At 40.7% G+C, this 19,995-nt stretch overlaps 1 protein-coding gene across 2 annotated transcripts in view; it reads left to right on the forward strand.

Annotated features, from left to right (window-relative positions):
- The window catches only part of RAI14 (retinoic acid induced 14), a 362,553-nt gene that overhangs the window by 211,275 nt on the left and 131,283 nt on the right, over positions 1 to 19,995 (forward strand). For both annotated transcript variants that reach the window (XM_069220646.1, XM_069220638.1), the window contains exon 4: positions 13,822 to 13,910. In XM_069220646.1, the coding sequence (XP_069076747.1) occupies positions 13,822 to 13,910 (89 nt within the window). The remainder of the gene's footprint in view (positions 1 to 13,821; positions 13,911 to 19,995) is intronic.

A 19,995-nucleotide genomic window follows, 5' to 3' on the forward strand; every position in this document is an offset into this window, starting at 1 on the left:
ATCACTTGGTCAGACCACCATTTGATAACTTTCCGACATACAACTCCACAAATCAACACACCCCACAACTACTTACATACATGCACCTATCGACCATGGAGCAAACTCAATTTGGATGACTTAGAAACACAACTAACAACCAACACAGATCTAGATACAATTAATTCTGTGCCAAAACTTTATGAGTGGCTATAGGAAGCTTTTGATATCCTAATACCACTCAGAAAAACTAAACACAACAAAAGAAAACCAACACCTTGGAGAAACACAGAACTTAAAAAGATAAAGCAACAAATCAGAAAGTTGCAGCGGACCTGGCTCAAAACAAACAACAGTCAAGACAAACTGCAGCTACACAAACTTAACAGGATATACAAATCATCAATCAAAAAAGCTAAAAAAAGGTACTACTCAGGCAGAATCCAAAATGCTCAATCTACAACCAAGGAATTTAATAAAATTCTCAATGAATTTCAAAAACCTACATGTATGGAAGGAAGTCATCCCACTACTCAAGATTTCACAAACAAATTGGCAATTCACTACACAACCAAGGCAGACACATTGGACTCCTATTTACAACAGAAGAAAAACATCAGCACCAACCCCTTTCCTAGAATACCCTCTAAAAATAAACCAAACCAACCTCTACAATCCTTCAAACAAATATCCCAAGGTGAATTTATGGATTTGGTGAAAGCAAGCAGACCTTCCGGTTGCCCTTCTGACCCTTGTCCACCACAAATCTTCAAGAACATTCTTCTATCTACTTCTGCTGCCACACCTGTAAGAAGAATCATCAACAACTCTTTAACTTCAGGAACTTTTCCTGTAGACCTGAAAAAGGCATACATACGACCATTATTAAAGAAAACAAACCTAGACCCGCAAGACCCCAACAACTACAGACCAATCACAAATGGACCTTTCCTGGGCAAATTGGTAGAAAGAGCAGCATTTGCCCAGATGTTAAAATTCATTGAAGACAATTCTATACTTTCAGACTTCCAAACTGGATTCCGTCCAGGAAGAAGCACTGAATCGGCACTCATAGCAATCTGGGATGATCTTAAAACACAGTCGACCGAAATGGAGTTGCTGCACTACTTCTCTTGGACCTCTCAGCTGCCTATGATACGGTTGACCATGACACCCTAATTCAAAGGCTCCACGAAGCCGGCATACAAGGGATTGCTCTCGACTGGATGACTTCCTATCTTCAAAAAAGATCTATCATCCACTCACCCCCCTTCTCGTCCGAACCCTACCTCACAAAACCAGGGGTCCCCCAAGGATCAATCATCTCACCTTTGCTTTTCAACATCTACATGATATCTTTACCAGAACTCATCAATGATTTCCATCTCACATGCTACAACTATGCAGATGACACACAAATACTACTTAAATTAGAATGCCCCATATTATTGAAAACTCACAAATCGTCAGTTGCCTCAGAGCCGTTGATCAGTGGATGACCTGGAGCCATCTCAAACGAATTACCTCCAAAACAGAAATACTCATATGTGGTGACTGGAAAAATTATGGCCGTCTGTGCGTCTGGCCTAACGATCTCGGACCACCTCCTCAATTATCCAAGGAAGTTAAAAACCTAGGAATCACCATGGATTCCAAGTTAACTATGAAGGCCCAAGTGGACAAATTAGCACGAACAAGCTTCATCACCTTGAAGACTTTACGACGCATCTTCCCCCACCTCGGATTTCCACACAATGTGCAAGCTACTATCTCGCTTGTACTATCCAAACTGGATTATGCCAATGGCCTCTACCATGGATCATCTCGATCTACTATGAAAAAACTACAACGTATCCAGAATTCCGCAGCCAGGCTATCATTACATGTAAAGCCGCAAGCCCACATCTCCCCTTCCTTGAGAGCACTACACTGGTTACCCGTTGCCAGAAGATGCACTTTCAAGCTGCTTTGTATCAATCACAAAGCTATACATGGAACAGGGCCGCTTTTTATCAGAAACAAAATAACCAAATACATCCAACAAAGAACCCTCCGCTCAAGATTGTCACCCCGCCTTAGAACACCACCATACAAGAAAAAGACTATAAGTGGGACATCCTTCTCCGTTCAAGCAGCCAAACTATGGAATTCATTACCCCCAACTATAAGAGCCACAGATAACTTTCTTGTCTTCAGAAAACTACTCAAGAGTTGGCTCTTTCCTTCATAACCACCATATTCAAACAACTATGGACTGCATATGCCTATGTTGATAAATATTTGTTTTCAGATTATGTGTATTGTTCTAGTTATGTATAGTTCTTTAGAAAATATGTATCGCTACTATGTCATAACAATAAAATACACCCACACTCTTTAAACCTGTTTGACTAAGTATATTTCACCCATGGTTCTAATTATGTATTGTATGTGCATATGTGTGTGTATTCATGTGTGTGTGTATGTATATATATATATGTATGTATGTGTATATGTTGTTTCTGTGCTTGGCATGTTCGTGGGACATTGCATGGCTCCTGGGTGGGTTGTTAAACTAGATATCTATGAATTCCCGCTCTCATATTATCACACTTATCTACCCATCATCATGTCATGTCTCTATCAAACTATCCTCCATTCTCACTGTGACTCATCCCAAATCCTCTCTACTACTTTCATCTCCTAAATAACTCTGCCTAAGCTCTTCTCTCCGCTTCCACATCTAACTCACCAAACCTCACTCTACTACTGTGTCCTCCCACACAACCCTACTAAATTCTCCTGCATGTATCTCACCCTGCTACTATGCTCTCCCTAACCCTTCCACATACTCTTCCTTCCTCCATCCCCCTTTACTCATCCCAAGCCTTTGGATTGAGTAAATGAAGGATATACTCCCAATTAACACTTCTGGATTTCTTTCCTCCTCCACCCCTCCATTAATCCAGTCAATCTAACTAACAAACTCTCATATCCACGGCTATAAACTGTACTCATTATTTCCCCATACTAATCCATCACTAATTCTTGTTGGGTTCCAGAGTAGCTTGCTACTCACCGAAAAGCACTTCGACGCCTCGTCAGGGGTAGTAAGCGCTATATAAATATGATTACAATACAATACAATACAATATTAATCAGCACTTATAAAATATACCAGTCACTTGTCTTGTATCTCCTCTATTAAACTCCTGGGCCCTGGTGCATCATGGTATACAGAGGCCTTAAAGCCGACAAAGCAATTTGAGGTTGAGTGGTGTAACGTGCCAAGATGCATTAGAAATGATCTTATGTTATGATATTCACAATGCCATGGGTGCAAATGGAATGTTCTTATAACTTGATAATACTTATGAAGCTTATGAATAATGAATGTTGTTGTTACCCCACTTAGTTGTATCCCAATCTAATGATATTTAAGTCATTAGGCTCAAGGAAAGGGGTCAGTACTAGTTTATTTTCGAATCAGTGACCTACAGGTAACACATGGACCTCAGCAGCCAGTAATCGACATATTGAGCTAGGCTTCGGCTGTGTTATTCATAAATCTCGGGAGATGGGGATTTATATTTTGCTTGCTTTATTGCTTGCCACCTGCCTGTGCTCCTGCATGTCACCTGTATGATTGTGCTTTATCCTTGAGCATCATATCCTTCACTTCTTTGGCCTCCAATGTTATTCACAGGCGCAGTGACGAAAACAAGTTAGGAGCACGTCTCTGGGTCGCACACATATCTATACTACATATTAGGCCACAACCATGCCACGGAGTAATGGAAGAGCCTTCCGCAAGTGCGTAATAAACACAGTTACAGCACAATGCAGTTGTTTTCAGTAACATTTGCTACCCTCCAACGCCTTTTTTCAGGTCACTCCTTTCCATTGAAAGCAAAATCCGCAGCGGGTCCTCTGTGACTTAAAGCAGGCTGCATCTGGCCAGCATTGTTGTCACACAAATGCTCATCTCCCGAGAAGCCAGATCTCACCCATGAAAATTCACCGGGGCCCAATCTATTCTTATTTAATTTGCTTCTCACTTAATTTATTTACACACCTCTGTCATTTTCGTGTCACACAGTTTTGAATCCATTGACTCCTCGTTCCACTGTGGAGCCCAATTCACCAAGCTTCATCGGTGCTTTGAGTAGCTGTGCCTTACTCCAGTCTTAGGTGTGAATTACTCCTGAATATCCAGGCGTGATTCAGATTTTTCTTTCTGTAAATAAAGGGGGTCCTACGCCAGATTTCAGTGTGACTTGCTCGTGAATTTCCAGGAGTAAGACAGGCTGGCTCATGAACCTGTTTCACATGGCCCTTTTTCCTAAGAATAAGCGTACCCTACTCTTTGAAATTCACATGCAAGTCACACCCAAGTCTGCCATTCGAGTCCTCTGTGCTGCTTCCTGAGCTTCCTGATAGCTTGCTTTTTCTCTGCCTTTCTTATTAATGCGCACATGACTGAAATCGAGTGTAAGAAAAATGATGAGTCTGGCCAAGCTCACATTTGTTATGATTGTGGAACGGGGCTCCAAACTACTCCAGCTATGTTTGTAGTACTTAGTTGCTCGTTCAGAAAGTGAACTCAAAAAGTGCACTCTGCTGTTGAGTTCCTTCATGAAGAGAAGCGCGACACAAAGCTAAGAAAACAACTGAAACAAGAAAACAGAAGAGCCCAGTTACCACAATGCAATATGAAAATATCAGTGGCAACACAAATTTTGAAAATGATCAGGAAAAGAAAATAGAGCATTTGATTTGCAAGATAGTTGTATTGTGGCTGCTGGAAAAAAACTGTCTTTTTTTTATATTTTGAATCCGTGCCGAATGGGCTTTAGAAAAGCAGCCCCACAAGTGCCAGGCCTAGCCCCCTGTTTCTGAAATCGAGCCCATTTTGTCCCCTGGGTGTTTCTGCATCCGGACAGGCTCCAGCTGTGTGAGGCTGTGCATGCCGCTGGCTAAGGTATCACCGGCATTCGTTCTAATAAATAATCAGTCTCCAGGAAAGCATTTGTAAACCAGATTAGCATCTTTCAACTCCTGTCCTGCAGGAGTCTAGCCTCAAGACATCACACATTCCTTTCCAGAAACTTGCTGCAAATGGGATTTGTTGTGCTCGCCGCAAGAATGAGGTATGTCTGAGGTTCCAGTCTCAACAGTTAACCCTGGACACGTTCAGAGGCACAGGCGTTCCTCATCACTGAGCCCCACTCATGTCCGCTTAGGCACAGGCACTTGCGCACAGACACTTTTGACACTAGTTTCTTCCTTTTAGTAGACAAATCTACAATTGCTTAAAACAAACCCTAACGTGCGCACACTCTATCTCTCTCTTGCTTGTTCTCGACAACCACGAGGGAACCACGTGCCAGTCTTTAGAACTGACACAAACACAGATTGTAGTAGCGCCAAAAAAGCTCCACCGAACTTTTCTCAGGTTTTTGACTTTTTAAGAGCCCATTCCATATGGTAGAGGTATTCTTTGCAGTTTTCATTTAATTTTCAGTCGTCATTAAACAGTAAAATACTGACCAAACTCAACGAGGTCATTTTTTTATTTAAGAAATTGTTTTTCACTGAGATACTTTGGTGACATGATGATGTTTTGTTTCCGTTAAAGGAACTCAACATGCCTTGTTAAGTGGTGCTAATATTCAATGCTGCAGAACAATTCAAATGGTAAAATACCCAGTTACTTCTTGCAGCAAGACAGCAACCTCTTGGCGCAGACCACTGGTCCCTTTAAAACTGAAGAAAGGATGCTTTGTTTGAAGCCAGACAAACTCACAAAAACACAATTTGCTCCATGCATACTAATATATGCATACATCTGTACCTTCCTCCACCCCTAGACAAATAAAACAATTGCTTTAGCTTTAATTCCCGAGGTCATTGTGGATAAAGCGGATATGTCTTCAACCTCTTTTTATGAAAACCATCCATCGAACTCAATATTAAAATTGTCCTAGAGTTTCAACCCCATCAGCCTTTATCGTGGTGATTTTCTACATACATTCCACTTATTTTAATGGCTTTTACGAACATTTAGTCCCGTTCGTTGCTGGTATCAGTATTCAATTTACTGATGTCTCGGTCCTCAAAAAGGACAAATTGACCTCCTTCTGCCAAACCAAATCCAGGTTCTTGCAGACAGTATCCTTCTACTTAGCTTCACTGCCATATGCGGCATATAAGCCCATCCTCAACATTGCCTAAATGTATTTTACCCTCCTCAAAAGAATAGCTAATTTCCTGGGCGTCTGACTCTGCACGTACTCCAGGGGCCGTATTACATAAAGTGCCCTGAGGAGCAATGGGCGTTTGCACCCGCCCACTTCACAGACTCTTGTGTGGACCCTTCTGTAATACCAATAGCGCAGGTGACCATAGAGCGCCAGCGCTATCATCAGAGGGGGTCCCCTCGTTTCCATAGGGCCGTGGCCCCATGCGAGTGCGGGAATCACTTTGCCTCTGCGCTGTATTACAGACATGGGTGCAAAGGCAAACATGCCTTTAGAAGGAGCTCTGAAAGTGCGCCACTAGGAGGTGGCGCACTTAGTGTGCCTTCTAAAGTCAGCCCTAATGGGGGGCAGAAAAGGGTCCCACTGAGCCCTCAGACCATCCCCTTGCAGGTGGGTGCAGTCGCTCACTGCACCTGCCTGCATGGGGATCTCTAATCCCCCTGAAGGTGCATGCGGGGCGCCGCCAGCACAGAGAAACACGGAGCAGCTTTTAAACAGCTGCTATGTGTTTCTCTTAAATGCGCTGCCCTGAAAGCAGCACAAGTTCGTGGCTACCCTGGGGGCAGCGCATTCACTTTAATATGATGCACTCTACTTGTTTGCTCCGGGCGCACATTTTGAAAGGTGCACCCGGCGCAAATAAGGAGAGTGCCCCATATTCTGTAATGCGGCCCCAGATGTCTCCTCAATTGAATGCCCACAGTTCCACACTTAAAGCATTTTCCTGGTCACTAGATTGTTCTCTGTACAGTCAAGTAGAGAACAAGTATCAGATCTCCTTTCTCCATCATTTCAATTGGGGAAAAAGTGCTCATTTTGCCAACCGTGTACATTTCAGACTGTCATCTTCTTCGGCTCATCAATTCCTTTATTTTCAACTTAACCTCTCCTACGCTCCCTTAGAAGCCACTTGAATCCTAAATAGATGTATTCCAAAGTCCTCCGTGTCCATATCACTGGCACCATAACGGATCCTCATCTCCTTGAAGACCTGCTACTCAAGAGGACCTTCCCACTGCTATGATGAAAAAAATAACCTGACTCTTACCCTACCATAGTCCTGCCTTGACTCAATATATTCCATATCCCCGTATGCAGCTGCCAAACACGGTTCTTTCACTTTTAGATCTTCCATAAATCATCATGGTATCGCTTTGTTATCTGTTATCTCTGACCCAGTAATGGTATTCAAAAGCAATTTTGACCGGTACAAGAATTATTGTTTCAGTTTTTCTTCTTTGTAACCTCACTGCCACTGAACCCTTTCAACCTCTCTTGACATATCCCCCCAGTATTCTGTGCCTCAAGTAACAGGCCATAAAATCTCAACCCTATCTGTTTTCCATATATCCTGGCAAGTGCTAGTTCTTCATCAGTCAGATTTATTATGCGTGAAACTGCATCCATGATGTCACATCTCACTGGCTTTACACCCCTACACACCACCTGTTATATTATGTTATTTTTATTTGTAAAACCCTAATTTTACTGTTCAAAATATCCTGGCCCGGAACAAAAGTTATTGCATAAAGGTTTGAATCTAAGCTAGCTAGAACAGCCAGGTTTCTGTCTGTGCAAACCTTTGCCCACCGTCCCTGTCTCCATCTCTGTCCCTTGATCAGTGTCCCATCGTGCTTATTCCCTTTCCCATGTTCCACCAACGGGTTGCCTCATCTCCATTCCCATGCCATTTTCCTCTTCTTTGTGGGAGCAACAGGCCAGTACTGCTGCCTTCTTTGCCAGCCATGGTCCTGCAGGTGCTCCTTCGCCTGTCCTACCTGCTGAATGGAAGTCCCTCAGGGCATTTTGAATGATGGCAGCATTGGGGCCTCCCGTCCCTTTGCCCCTAAGAGGCACCAATGAAAAAGGAACGCAATCTCCCTGGGGTTTACGTATCCCTATTGATAAAACGGATGAGGCAGTGGTGTGATGCATCAGACAGGCCACTCGTCCATGACCAAAGACCCTGTGGGGAAAACAATGCAGGCCTCTCTACCTATAGGCACTTGTTACAACAAACATAGGCAAACATACACACACACACACACACACACACGCTGCTGTTATGCATGCTCACAGTTGTTCACACAGTTAACAAAATAGTTCACTCTCTATTGTGCAGTGCAGAACACTGTAAGGAAGAAAGTTAACTCAGTCCGCCCCAATAGGAGGCCGAAAATAATGTATTAGCCAACAACATTTTATATTCTTTTCAGATGTCTAAAGAAAAAATAATCATTTATTTCACTAATTATCAGATTTCTTTAAGGAGAGTTTTAGAGTGAATGAGTTACAAGTAAAGGATTGAAACGAGGTCCTACACATACAGCATTCGACCATTCCTAACAGAACAGAACAGAACAGAACCTGATTAGCAGATGGCAGGAATTTAATCATTTTTATAGAGGTAAAAATATCAGGCACATAAAAGTGTTTTTTTTCACTGCTTCAACTGCCCTTCTTGGCTGAGGATGTGCAACTCTATTGTAGTTAAAGCCATTTAGTTGAAAGTACAGCACTTATACAATTGAGAGGGTAGATTATCTCGGCTATGAACACTTGGACTGGTAACATTTACTATGTTCAGTAATAATCAGCTGGGGGTTATCTTACACTGATTGGCATCAGCTTGCATCTCAATTGGATTCATATCAACCCTACAATGTATTTAGACATGTATGTAAACATGTTTGTGCATGCTTTAATGTTTCTAGTTTTCTCTATGGGTTCACTGTTTTACTGCTTATTGGCTACTTTGACCAGAATATTACTGTTCTCCTCCCTATCAACTACTTCCTATATTTTGGAGCAAGTATCCATTTTGTGAATTTTGGATTCTGGTTCAAACAAGAAACACTCAAGGCTCTAGATTACAGTGTGAATATTGAGTGAACAAGGTATTAAATACATTCTGGAACGTGACTATGTTTGGAAGGTGGCCATTAACCCATTGAGTATTGTGAGGTTAAGTTTCTTAACAGTAGTATCTCTTTTCACTCTGATTCTCCCAACTGGGGCGGCCATCATTGGCTACCTGGTTTTATGGGGTGCGGGCTGCTTCCCCTCCCGTGTGCTGATTCTGGCCATGGCAAATTATAGGTCAGGGCCCTGTACTCAGAAGCCGACATGTTCTCTTCCTCTAGTTCTTCATTTCCGTTCTCTGTTAGTGTTGATGAACCTCTGAAAAAAGTAAAGGAGAGAATATTACAATTAGAGGGTTGAACTTCAGAGGGATCAAGCAACAAATATGGCTATTCCCAGTTAATTTTCTCTGGCTGCTTATGGAAGCATGTTGAGCCCGCCACAAGCTGGTAGTGATAATGGAATGTCTGTGTATTTCTACCTACAAGATTAGTTGCCTTAAGTTCAGTCTCTTACCAGTGCCTAAATCCTGTTAATGGATCCTGGTAATGACTTAGTAAATTAAATTTAATACAGTGCATTTTGATGAAATTCACCATTTCGGATCGCCCCTGATCACTTCAAGCATGTCCACTTTTCCATGATGTTACCAAATATTTGATGGCCGGGATGTCAACAGTCACCTTTTCACCTCTCACTGTGTGGAAATTGAAATCCATTGAGGTTAATATAACTCCTAGTCATCTGTGTGCTACCTATAATATCCTCCCACAAATTCATCAACATTTAAAAAACAGTGACTGAGATTTACCAAAGTGTAGTCTACATTGGCATTATGGAAACTTTATCCTTCAAAATCTCAAAAGTTTAATTAACTTCTAGCACTATCATCAGGCATACTCTGCCTATCACTGAGGCAGTTTGATCTTTTCACACAAAGACTAATGGGCTGATGTCTTGTTAAAGCTCACATTTTTAATTAAATGTATATTGAAGTTCTTGTGAGCCTTTCCCTAAAATGCTCTCATTCAAATAAGAGGCTGCCATTGCCCACAGAGAGGGCTACCTCTTCTCCTTGCTATACAGAAAAACCCAGTTGGACGAGGTTGAAGATCCACTGTTTTTAGACTCGATTTTATTCTGATTAAAGAGAACGAATCTGTAGATTGTAGGCCTGAGTGGAAATTCTCTGTCCAACCCAGTCATCCTCAGCAGGGCTTTTCTTAGAGGGTTATGTGGAGTGAAGAGACTTGTCTTGTACTGATTGATACTGACATGTGTTGACTTTATTATCCAACACATAGGCTTCTTTTATCCATAGGACTTTATCAGAAAGGCTGTTACCCCCAATCGTGTGATTGGCTATTACTGACCCCCGCCTATATTGCATGTTCAAAAAGCCATACTTTTACAAGTTTGCTCCCTCCAGTATTTCTTAGTGAGTGCAATGTTCTCGGTATAAATGTGACATGCTTGTGACCCAGTTCAAATATTTTGCATTTGTTTAAAGTGATTATAATTAATTGGAAGTAGGTCAACCACCACAAGCTGTTTATGGTTTTATTTCATTTAAAAATATATGTGTACCCTGAATAATAGGCATACATTTTAATTTGCAGTAAGGATGTTCAATAATTGCTCCCTAAAGTCTGAAGCCATGAGACATTAAAGTATCAATATTAGTTTCAATTCAGTAGACACGACACCCCCATCAGCCAAGGGCACACAATTATTAACAGCACACCATTCTACATTAGACCCAGCTCGAGATCAGTCCTCCACAACATTATTTTTTTTTGCTTTATTATTACTAAATAGTTTTATGTAGAAAGATGTATCCCACAACTCTGCTGTGTCTTGTAACTGCAAATACTGTTTTTACCCTACTTAATTGCACTCCATTTGCCTACCTTTGAAGGATCCAAGGTGGTGTTGATCTTCCCTAGATACAAACTCTTGACCTGCAGACTTTTCATTAAACTATCTCGCAGTCACTATGCAATACTGACATCCCTTGGTCATACTTTAATTGTGATGTGGCCGAGCCATTCCATGGAAGTTAGGTATGAACTATAATGAGCCTACATACTTCTGGAGCTGTCTTTCTCATTGCATATCGTAATCATTTTGAGGTTTTAACTTGTAGAATCTCAAAGATATATTCTGAAAGCAAGAATAATTGTATGATTATTGAACTGTAGACAGATTGTCTTCCATCCTTCAGAAACATGTCCAAAAACAGTACTGACAGTGTGTTATATAAAGTCAACTAACCGGGGACAAGGGCCTTATTGGGCTACAAATGATGATAAAAGAGTAAGTGAAGAATGAACTTGCTGTATTGCCAGTATGTTGAGATTCCCATTTAATGTCCATTAGGTCATAAATCTTTGATGCGCTAAGCACTTGGCAAACAGAAATCATTAAACTTCGTGTCAGCATCCATTACGTGTTTCTTTTGTTAAGAGTTTCTAAGTTTCCTTTGTGTATTTTCTTGGCCAAGCAAACCAGTGCTTATTCATGTGTTCAGGTTGTGCAGGCGTGAAGGTTATCCGAGTGCTGCCATAGTAGGGATTCAGTACTTGGCATAAGCCATATATTGCCAAATGAAAGCGTGATCACTCCACTGACTTCTAAGTTGAGAATTGCTTCAATATGAGCATTGTATTAACGCTCAGAGAATCTCCGTGGTAACGGGCCAGAGATACAAACATTCATCTAAGAGAACATGCATCACTGCATCTTAGCCCTACCTCGGTCTTTCAATAGCAGCAAGAGGTCTCCTAATCAGGGGACTGCTTATGAAGAGAGTTGCTTTCAGTCCACAGAAACCCATTGTACGTTATGGTTAAAGACTTCAGGTTGACGTTGATCAGAGAGTGAGTTAGATTTTCTATTGACAAAGCCTCAAAAGATGACGTGATCACTGGTATATAAAATTAACCATTAGAGGTGTCTATTCATTTACCAATTATCTTTATTGGTTGCAGGAACCCAGGCAGAGCTAGCTGAGGTAGTTGTAGGTTTCCATATCCTCACCTTCTAGGTTCGTACCAAGAGACTGCTAGAGATAACTGTGCCCCCCAAGAACTCAGAAGAGTCGCAGTGCCCTGTCTTGCAACCTAGTTTCAGGAACTAGTCCCGCAGGCCAGCCGGTAACACTCAGGAAAGTTTTTCTCAGCCTTCATGCTCATTGAACGCCTCGTGAACAAAGCATCAACGGTCAACAAAAAATAACTAACACTGAAATGTGTACAAGATATGGAAAATGCCAGAGGATGTAGCAGAGCGTCAGAGCGACCGCCTCAGGAACTGAAGGTCTGGGTTCCAGCATCGAGGTCAGCGCAACGTTCTGTGATTCTGGGCAAATCACTTAATCTCCCTGTGCCCTTGGACAGTGCCTTGAGACCCTTATGGGTGATATGCTGCTCTATATATATCTACATTTCATTTCATTTTTCATACAGCGGAGTACAGATGTAAGTAAGAATGATCAGCAGCGTTGCTGGTACCTATAGACAGGACAGCAAGAGGATGGCCACTCTTCTCTGTTCTGGAACCTTTGATTAGCCGTAATAGTTGTTTTTGTATTAAGATGGCTCCTCACATTACATGTTAATTCCTGTTTTATATATTTTAAAGAAAATAGGGAAGTTTGTTACTTCATAGATGCATACCAATTAATATCACACTAAGGAACCAATTGCCCTTATATGGCTTGGTATTGTTAAAGACCCTATAAAATGGGTACCTTTTTTCGTTTAGTATTTTCAGAATCCAAATGGTCTGTTAACAGTACCTGCCCTTACTCCCTCATCCCTGACTTCTTTCAATGGTGGATCTTAAAAATAGATCCATATATACACTTTTCGATCCTCAAGTTAATTTGTTGCCCTCCTAAGGTTAGAAAGTGCAGTGGTACGCCCCTAAATGTGATCTGTGAACTTCATAAAAGCAACAGGTTAACTAAGATGATAACTTCAATCAATGGTCAGGTCAGGGTGAAACACGCTTTTGCAATCCGAAGGGAGATTTTTCCATATTAAAAATTTTTAGTAATGTGGATCAAAATGTCACTGTACTACAAGAGATTGCTCCAAGAGTAAAATATTCTTCCCCCACCCACCCCCGCTTGTAAATGAGTTTAACCTAGTAGAAACCAGACTGTAGACTGAAGCTTGACCATCAATAAGGACGTTTCAGATTGAACAAGGATCGGCAAGGCAAATAGTTCAGGCGAGTATTTTAAGTCCTTGATAAAACATGTTTTAATAAATCTACTCCTGTGATAAAATAAAAGAAAACCGTTTATTTTCTGTGTGCAATGTTTTATGAGATAACATTTTTTAAACATTTTTTAAGTGTGAAAAGTCCGTCCATTTCTGCTATATTAATAGTCCCTCATTCATGCCAAAGCAAGCACTCCATTAATGTGGAAAAATAAACCAAATTGTCATTAGCATAACGTGAGAGAGTACTACTCTTGTGGGGCAAAGCTAAAGCCCAATCAATATATATATGAACTATATATGTATATATTTATGTGTGTATATATATGCTTGTATTTATAAGAATTGATAACAGTAGGTCATGCAGAGAATAGGCAGTCAAAATAAGTGTTATTATTTAGTATCACTAGAATGTCGATGAATTAGCTTTATACAGATGAGTTTAACCATGTCTGATTAGTGTGAAGACTTTATAAAGAAAGAAACTGAACTTATTTTTCATTCTTTTTCAGATTTCACCTGGCTGCCACGAAAGGCTACTCCGAAGGCCTCCGGATGATGCTAACTCACGGTGTGGATGTAACAGCACAGGATGCAGCAGGTAAATCATATTGATTATCATCATATCAAAAAATAAGGTGAATTCTGGCCTTTCATAATTAAGTAAATTAGGATATTCAGTTGAACCTGGGATAAAACAGACTGTTGTTCGTTCAGAGATCACAAATGATCTAGTACACTACAAGTACGCAGTGGTAACCCCTCGCCCAAAAAGCGATAGTGGGATGCTGTTGGTGGGAGATTCTCAATCGGGCGTGAGTTGGAATTGGCTTAATGCTTTAAAAATTAATGGTAAACTAACAATCCTTTCCTGGTCTCAGATAACTTTAATACCACTGAAATTGAGTTGAGCATTCGATGCTCTAGCATCATACATCTCAACGTATTAGTACTTGTCCTTTATGTGGCACTGCTGATAGTCTTGATTGACATTTTGGAGCACACACTGCCCAATAATGTCAGCCTGCGCCTCTTAAATTAAGAGGGGACACAATGCCATACAGTCATTGTGAAATTCTCGAGTAATTTTGCAGAGAAAATCAGATCAGAAAGAACATGAACTCTTTTGCATTCTTCATTCATTCTGGCCAACATCAGAGAAAAGTATTCCTACCTTTTCAGGGGGTGAGTGGGTCATTATGATGTTCACTTGACCAATTATAGTACATGCCAGAGGTTGCATTCCAAGTTTAATCTCACATTTACCTTTCCTAGACTGGCCTACCTACCTACTGCCCACTTCCATTTATTGGTGGATTTGAAAAAGCAGAGTGATGATTTTAATTCAAATCATAGATGTAAAAATATTAGAGGCATTTTCTGGTCTTACCAAAAACAATGTTTAGCAAGAATAACTGTCCTACATGTAGACAGTGAAAAGGGAATTCGCTTCTTGTTCCAAAAGCATATGTTTTTCAGAGTTTTCTTTATGCCAACAAGGACAGCTTGAAGGCCCAGTTTCCAAAGACATAGAATCCAGGCTTTTCTAACCAGAGTGGCTGCCCATCGTGGCTTTTGTGTGCAAAAACTTGTGGAATTATAAGAAGTAGAAGAGTCTAAACAAATTTGGAACATCATGAGCATCAATCTGATTGAGAATGTGTTAATTTGTGGTCATCAAAATGTCCACCCTCTGGGCTGATGCTCAAATAGAAAGATGTTATCTCCATTGTGATTAAAGGTTTCTAGGTGCTTCTCTTCTGGGAGGCCAACTTGCTGGGCGTTTACCTGTTTCCTTAACATTTAGCAAAATCAAAGCAAAAAAGGACAAGGTGCCCCTTAAATGTGTCTGATGAGCCCTCAAGGATACCTATGACCTGACTGAAGTGGTGAGGACTCTTCTACAGTAAGATACAGTAGTTCATTAGAGATATTCTATTTACTGGAAGACCTCTATTTTATTTATATGGCCAGAGGTGTGTATTTAATTAATGCATTTAAGAGTGTGTGTGAGTGCATGTGCATTAGTAATGGCAGCTGTCTCTTGTAATGAGTCTTTCTGTCGCCTTTCAACCAGTTGTTGAAGATACCTACATTGGGTGAAAAATTGTCTGTTCATGGCACTACTGGCTAAAAATACCCATGGACAATATTTTAATAGCCACCCTAAATTGCACTGACCATATGGAATTCGTGCCTTTGCACCACCTGGCTCTTTACCCCAACATGTTTTTAATTGGAGACAAATGGTGCATTTCACAGCACTAGATCCTGAAAGTATTAGTTAATACGATATACAGGTGTACAGACATTTCTGAAATTGAAGCCAGTTCTAATTAGGGTCTGGTGCAGTATTCAGGGTATTCTCCCTCTGAATTACTCTGTCCAATAAAAGCACTGGCAGCAGAGCAAGTAAATATTTGTTCCAAAGAACATTTGGCTGTCTGCCATAGTTTGTCATGCCGGAAGAAATTATCAATATAAATACTGATCCAGGAGAATTATCAACATTTTGAATTTTTTTGCAGGTGATATAAATTCTAGGTTCCTTGTGACAATTAATAGTATATCATGATTTCTAAATAAATAAAATTAGTATTTTTAAAGACATCAGAATCAATGTTATTATAAGTCATGGTGCTACCATGAAACGAAAAGTGCCAAAATATATTGCACTGTTATTTATATTTGTGAGGAGGCATATGGGACATAGCCCCACCACTGAATAACGTTATTGAGACAAGTGGTTCATCATTCAATTGCAAGTTGTTCATGTACTTCACAATTAGAACAGCAATAGACGTTCTTGCAATACAGTCTCCTACCACATCCTTATAAGACTTCACAAGCCTGGCATCCAAAGACCCGCTTTCAAATCAATGTGCACCTACCTCACCAGAGAAACACACAGTCCACATGACACCATACTACTAAGAAACTTTGAAACTCGTTTATAGAGTTCCACAGGGTTCCTCACTTAGCTCGACTCTCTTCAACATCTATGTGTTGCTGCAAGCTGGACATGTTCACCCTGGTCAGCGCAATCACCACGGACTGCTTCCACAACCTCAGAATGCTAAAAAATATGTTCTAGTGTGCTACCTAACAACACAAAGAAAACCATTATCCATGTCTTCATCACTAGCAGACCGGACTATAGAAACACAGTCTACAATGGAATCACCAACCAACTCAAAAACAGACAGGACCATCCAGACTGTCGCAGTCAGACTGGTCTTGCACCTCCCACAAGAGTCTCACATCACTTCACAAAATTACACTGGTTGCTGATATATAAACACACACAATTCAAGCATACCACTTATTCATACAAAGCAGTACACAACATAGGCCCAGCCTACCTGAACAGCCACGTGCAATTCCACCAACCATCCATCCGGCCTCTCATTAGCACACATTCCACGTATTTGCAAAAGCAGAACAGTTGGTTGTGTTTTCTAATCCATATCCCATAAAGTGTGGAACGACAACTCACGAGTGCCTCCTCATCTATTCTTATATTCCGTAAGAAGTAGAAGACCTGGCTCTTTGAGTAAGTAAGCCCCCTTGAGGCTAGCACCACATACCTGTATAGCACTGGGATTCTCTCACAAGTGATAGTGTGCTATACAAATTCACATAGCACATTGTTATTGCCCTTTTGTTTGTGTTATGTATAGTCTGTTTGGAGCCAGATTCACCTTTGTGTGATAGCTGTGACAATTAGCATAACTCCCATCACTGTCTTATTTATCCTGCAAATGAATATAGCCATAATTGGATGCCGCACACACACTGTTGGGGCAGACGTTAGCTAGTGGCACCAGCTACAAAAGAGATCAACGTCTTTGTTAATGCAAGGCTGCAAGAGAAGATTCCTGTAGCTAATGGTGATATGCATTTATCAGAGTGTCAAATACATGGTTGAGAGAAATATCACATAGTATACATGTCAGATATGTTGTTGAGGACTCTAAAGGCCTCATTATCTCCATATGACTGTTAAAACCCATTTCGGAAAGTAAGTCATGGTTTACTCTGGGATGCTTTCAACCCAAATTACATTTCTCTTGGGTCTCTGATACAGGAATCAACTTCATCATACAACCTATAAGGCAGAAACAAATGGAGAGGAGACACAATGAGTAAGACACAAATTAGTAGGACAGCAGGCAGGAGATGACTCCCCCTTTGTTTTATGATTGAGGTCATGCCCTTGACTAGCATTGCTACTTCAGTCTCTCTTCAGTCTCTGATGCCTAACTGGAGAGCTGTATAAACTTTTGCGACGTCTACAACAAGCATTGGCAAAGCCAATAGGCCTGATGTTGCCTCCAGCCTTTTGGTTTTGTTATGGATTTCCAAAACGTGTTTCACTGGGGAACATTGCTAGGCCCCCATGAGTCTTAAAAAGGTTTGTGTGGCAATGTGCTTCTTGTTAAAGGGCACAATGCTGTCACTCACAGTGAACAGAGACAGTGGTGGAAGTGGGCAAACCTACTGACCCATGCTGTCTTCTAGAGTGGGCGGCAAGAAAAGTGTGAGTGATCTAATAACAAATTACTGGATGAAGAGGGCTGGCTGAAAGCCCCTAAATGTAAGCATATTGTACATATCATTTTAGCAAAATCAAACAGTCTTGGTTAACTCCAGACCTAATTTAAAAAGCTGAAGCTCTTTTGGGCTTGCTTGAGTTTGCATACAACAAGGATGGCACACCTGTTATCAAGACTGCTTTGTATATGTTTGGACTCTGGAGAGGAAATTAGCAATTAATAGTACTTAAGACAAATTTGAGCATTCTGTCCATCACTTTTTGTTCCTGTTATTCTTCTACAACTGACAGGTAAAGGTTTTGGAGGGACCAAACCATACCTTTTCTTTATGCTAAGTTTCGCTATATGTTCCAAAGTAGTGTGTTGTCAATTACTTTTTTCACAGGACGATGACTTCCATATTGATTATTAACGTTGATTCCAAGTGGCTTTGCAGATATGATACCTTGTTCCATTTCTAGTGCCTCAAAAGATTTCCGTTTGCTGCTGAGAAGTGCAAGATGTGCCTTTTGGACTGCTGAAACTAGTAGCAAGTTCAACACCAGGGTTGCCATAGGACAAGCCTGGGGGTACCATCTTAAGCATAGCTACTCATGGTTGATGTTGCTTATGGGACAATTCCCCCATGCGTTTTGAGCTAAACGTGACTCTTATTTAAGCACTCTTAACTTGCAGTTGGCTCACTGTGTTGCATGCAACTAAGGTGAAAAACTAAACTCCCAATAAAAACAGTAAGGTATTTATCTATTAATGTAAGGCACAAAGTATGTGTTTAGTATGTATGCATGAATGCAGAATATTTCTATTACTCAAAGATAGCTGCAAAGCAGAGGACTATTTTAAAGTATAAGGGCTATACAAGAGAAGAAAAGAGAGGGGTATTTAGAGACCAGCAAAGGGGTATTAATTTCTAAGTAGAGAAATACAAGTGCCCTGGTGTGTGAGTAAGGAAGAAAGACGAAAGTGGAGAACGAGAGAAAAATAAAGGCAGAAAGAAATAAAAAGGGTCGGACTCTTCAGGGAGACTTTGGTAAATCAGAGTTACTGAAGGGCGAAGAGTGGCTTAAAATATTGGTGTTAATGCAGAATTATTTTGCCAAGATCTCAAATCGAAATGGGGGTCATTCCACAGTATTGGTATTGAAACAGAAAAGAGATGTTCATCCCTATGGCTCCAATGAAAACGGGTACTGGATATCAGTCTCTTATTTGATGATTGCAGGTATCATGATAGAATAAAATGTTGTAACCTTAATGAGTAAGCTCTGATAGATACTCAGTACCTTTAAGAGGACTGGGACACATGCAGCGTTCTAAGTAACTTTTCTTCAAGTTCTGACAAGAAGCCAAGCAGACGCTTTCTTCATCGTTTGCAGCCTTCTAACGAGAAAAATGAGTAGCACAAGATAAAAACATTTCCATAATCAAAGCACCAATAATAAAATGAGTGACCACAGTTTTGTAGTTAAAAGACATTGTAGAAAGAATGTGTCAATCACTTTGTTCTGGAAAGAATCAGGAAGAGAGTACCTTTTGAATCTGTGATGCCAGTGAAATGTCTCAACCAAGTTTGATTTGAATCCAAAGTCATGCACAGAAGAAAATTACCCCTTTTTGAGAATTTAATCTTAAGCTTTCTGGATCACATTCAGTACTAGGTTGTCAATGACTTAGTTATAAAACAGGTAGATTTTGACTGGATTGGTTGTAGAAGTAGACATAGGCATATTCCAATCAGTAAAGGGGAATTGGCTGAACCTTGTACTAACAGGCACTTAACACAGCAAAGCTGGGATCCATATTCACGTTCATAGAGAGACGCTACGTTATGTTCTTTGGAACGTTATGTATCAAATCCAACTCCTACATCCCTGCCTCTTATTCACGAGTAACCAAGATGTTATGCTTGACAGCGTTGAAAGCTGTTGACGGGTTTTCTAAAACTGGCACCAAGACTGAGTGTGTCTATGTAAGTCTTAATTTTCAGACTCATTCATGAATCTCTCCTTCCACCCTAACAATCTGATTACCCTCATGTCTTTAACTGACTAATCTAAACATCCATTCATCCATAAATTGATCCTCACGTTCTGATCTATTCTTCCAAGTTCTGTCATCAATCCACTAATG

Source organism: Pleurodeles waltl, chromosome 1_1, assembly GCF_031143425.1.
Source record: "Pleurodeles waltl isolate 20211129_DDA chromosome 1_1, aPleWal1.hap1.20221129, whole genome shotgun sequence".
In the NCBI taxonomy this organism is placed as follows: domain Eukaryota; kingdom Metazoa; phylum Chordata; class Amphibia; order Caudata; family Salamandridae; genus Pleurodeles; species Pleurodeles waltl.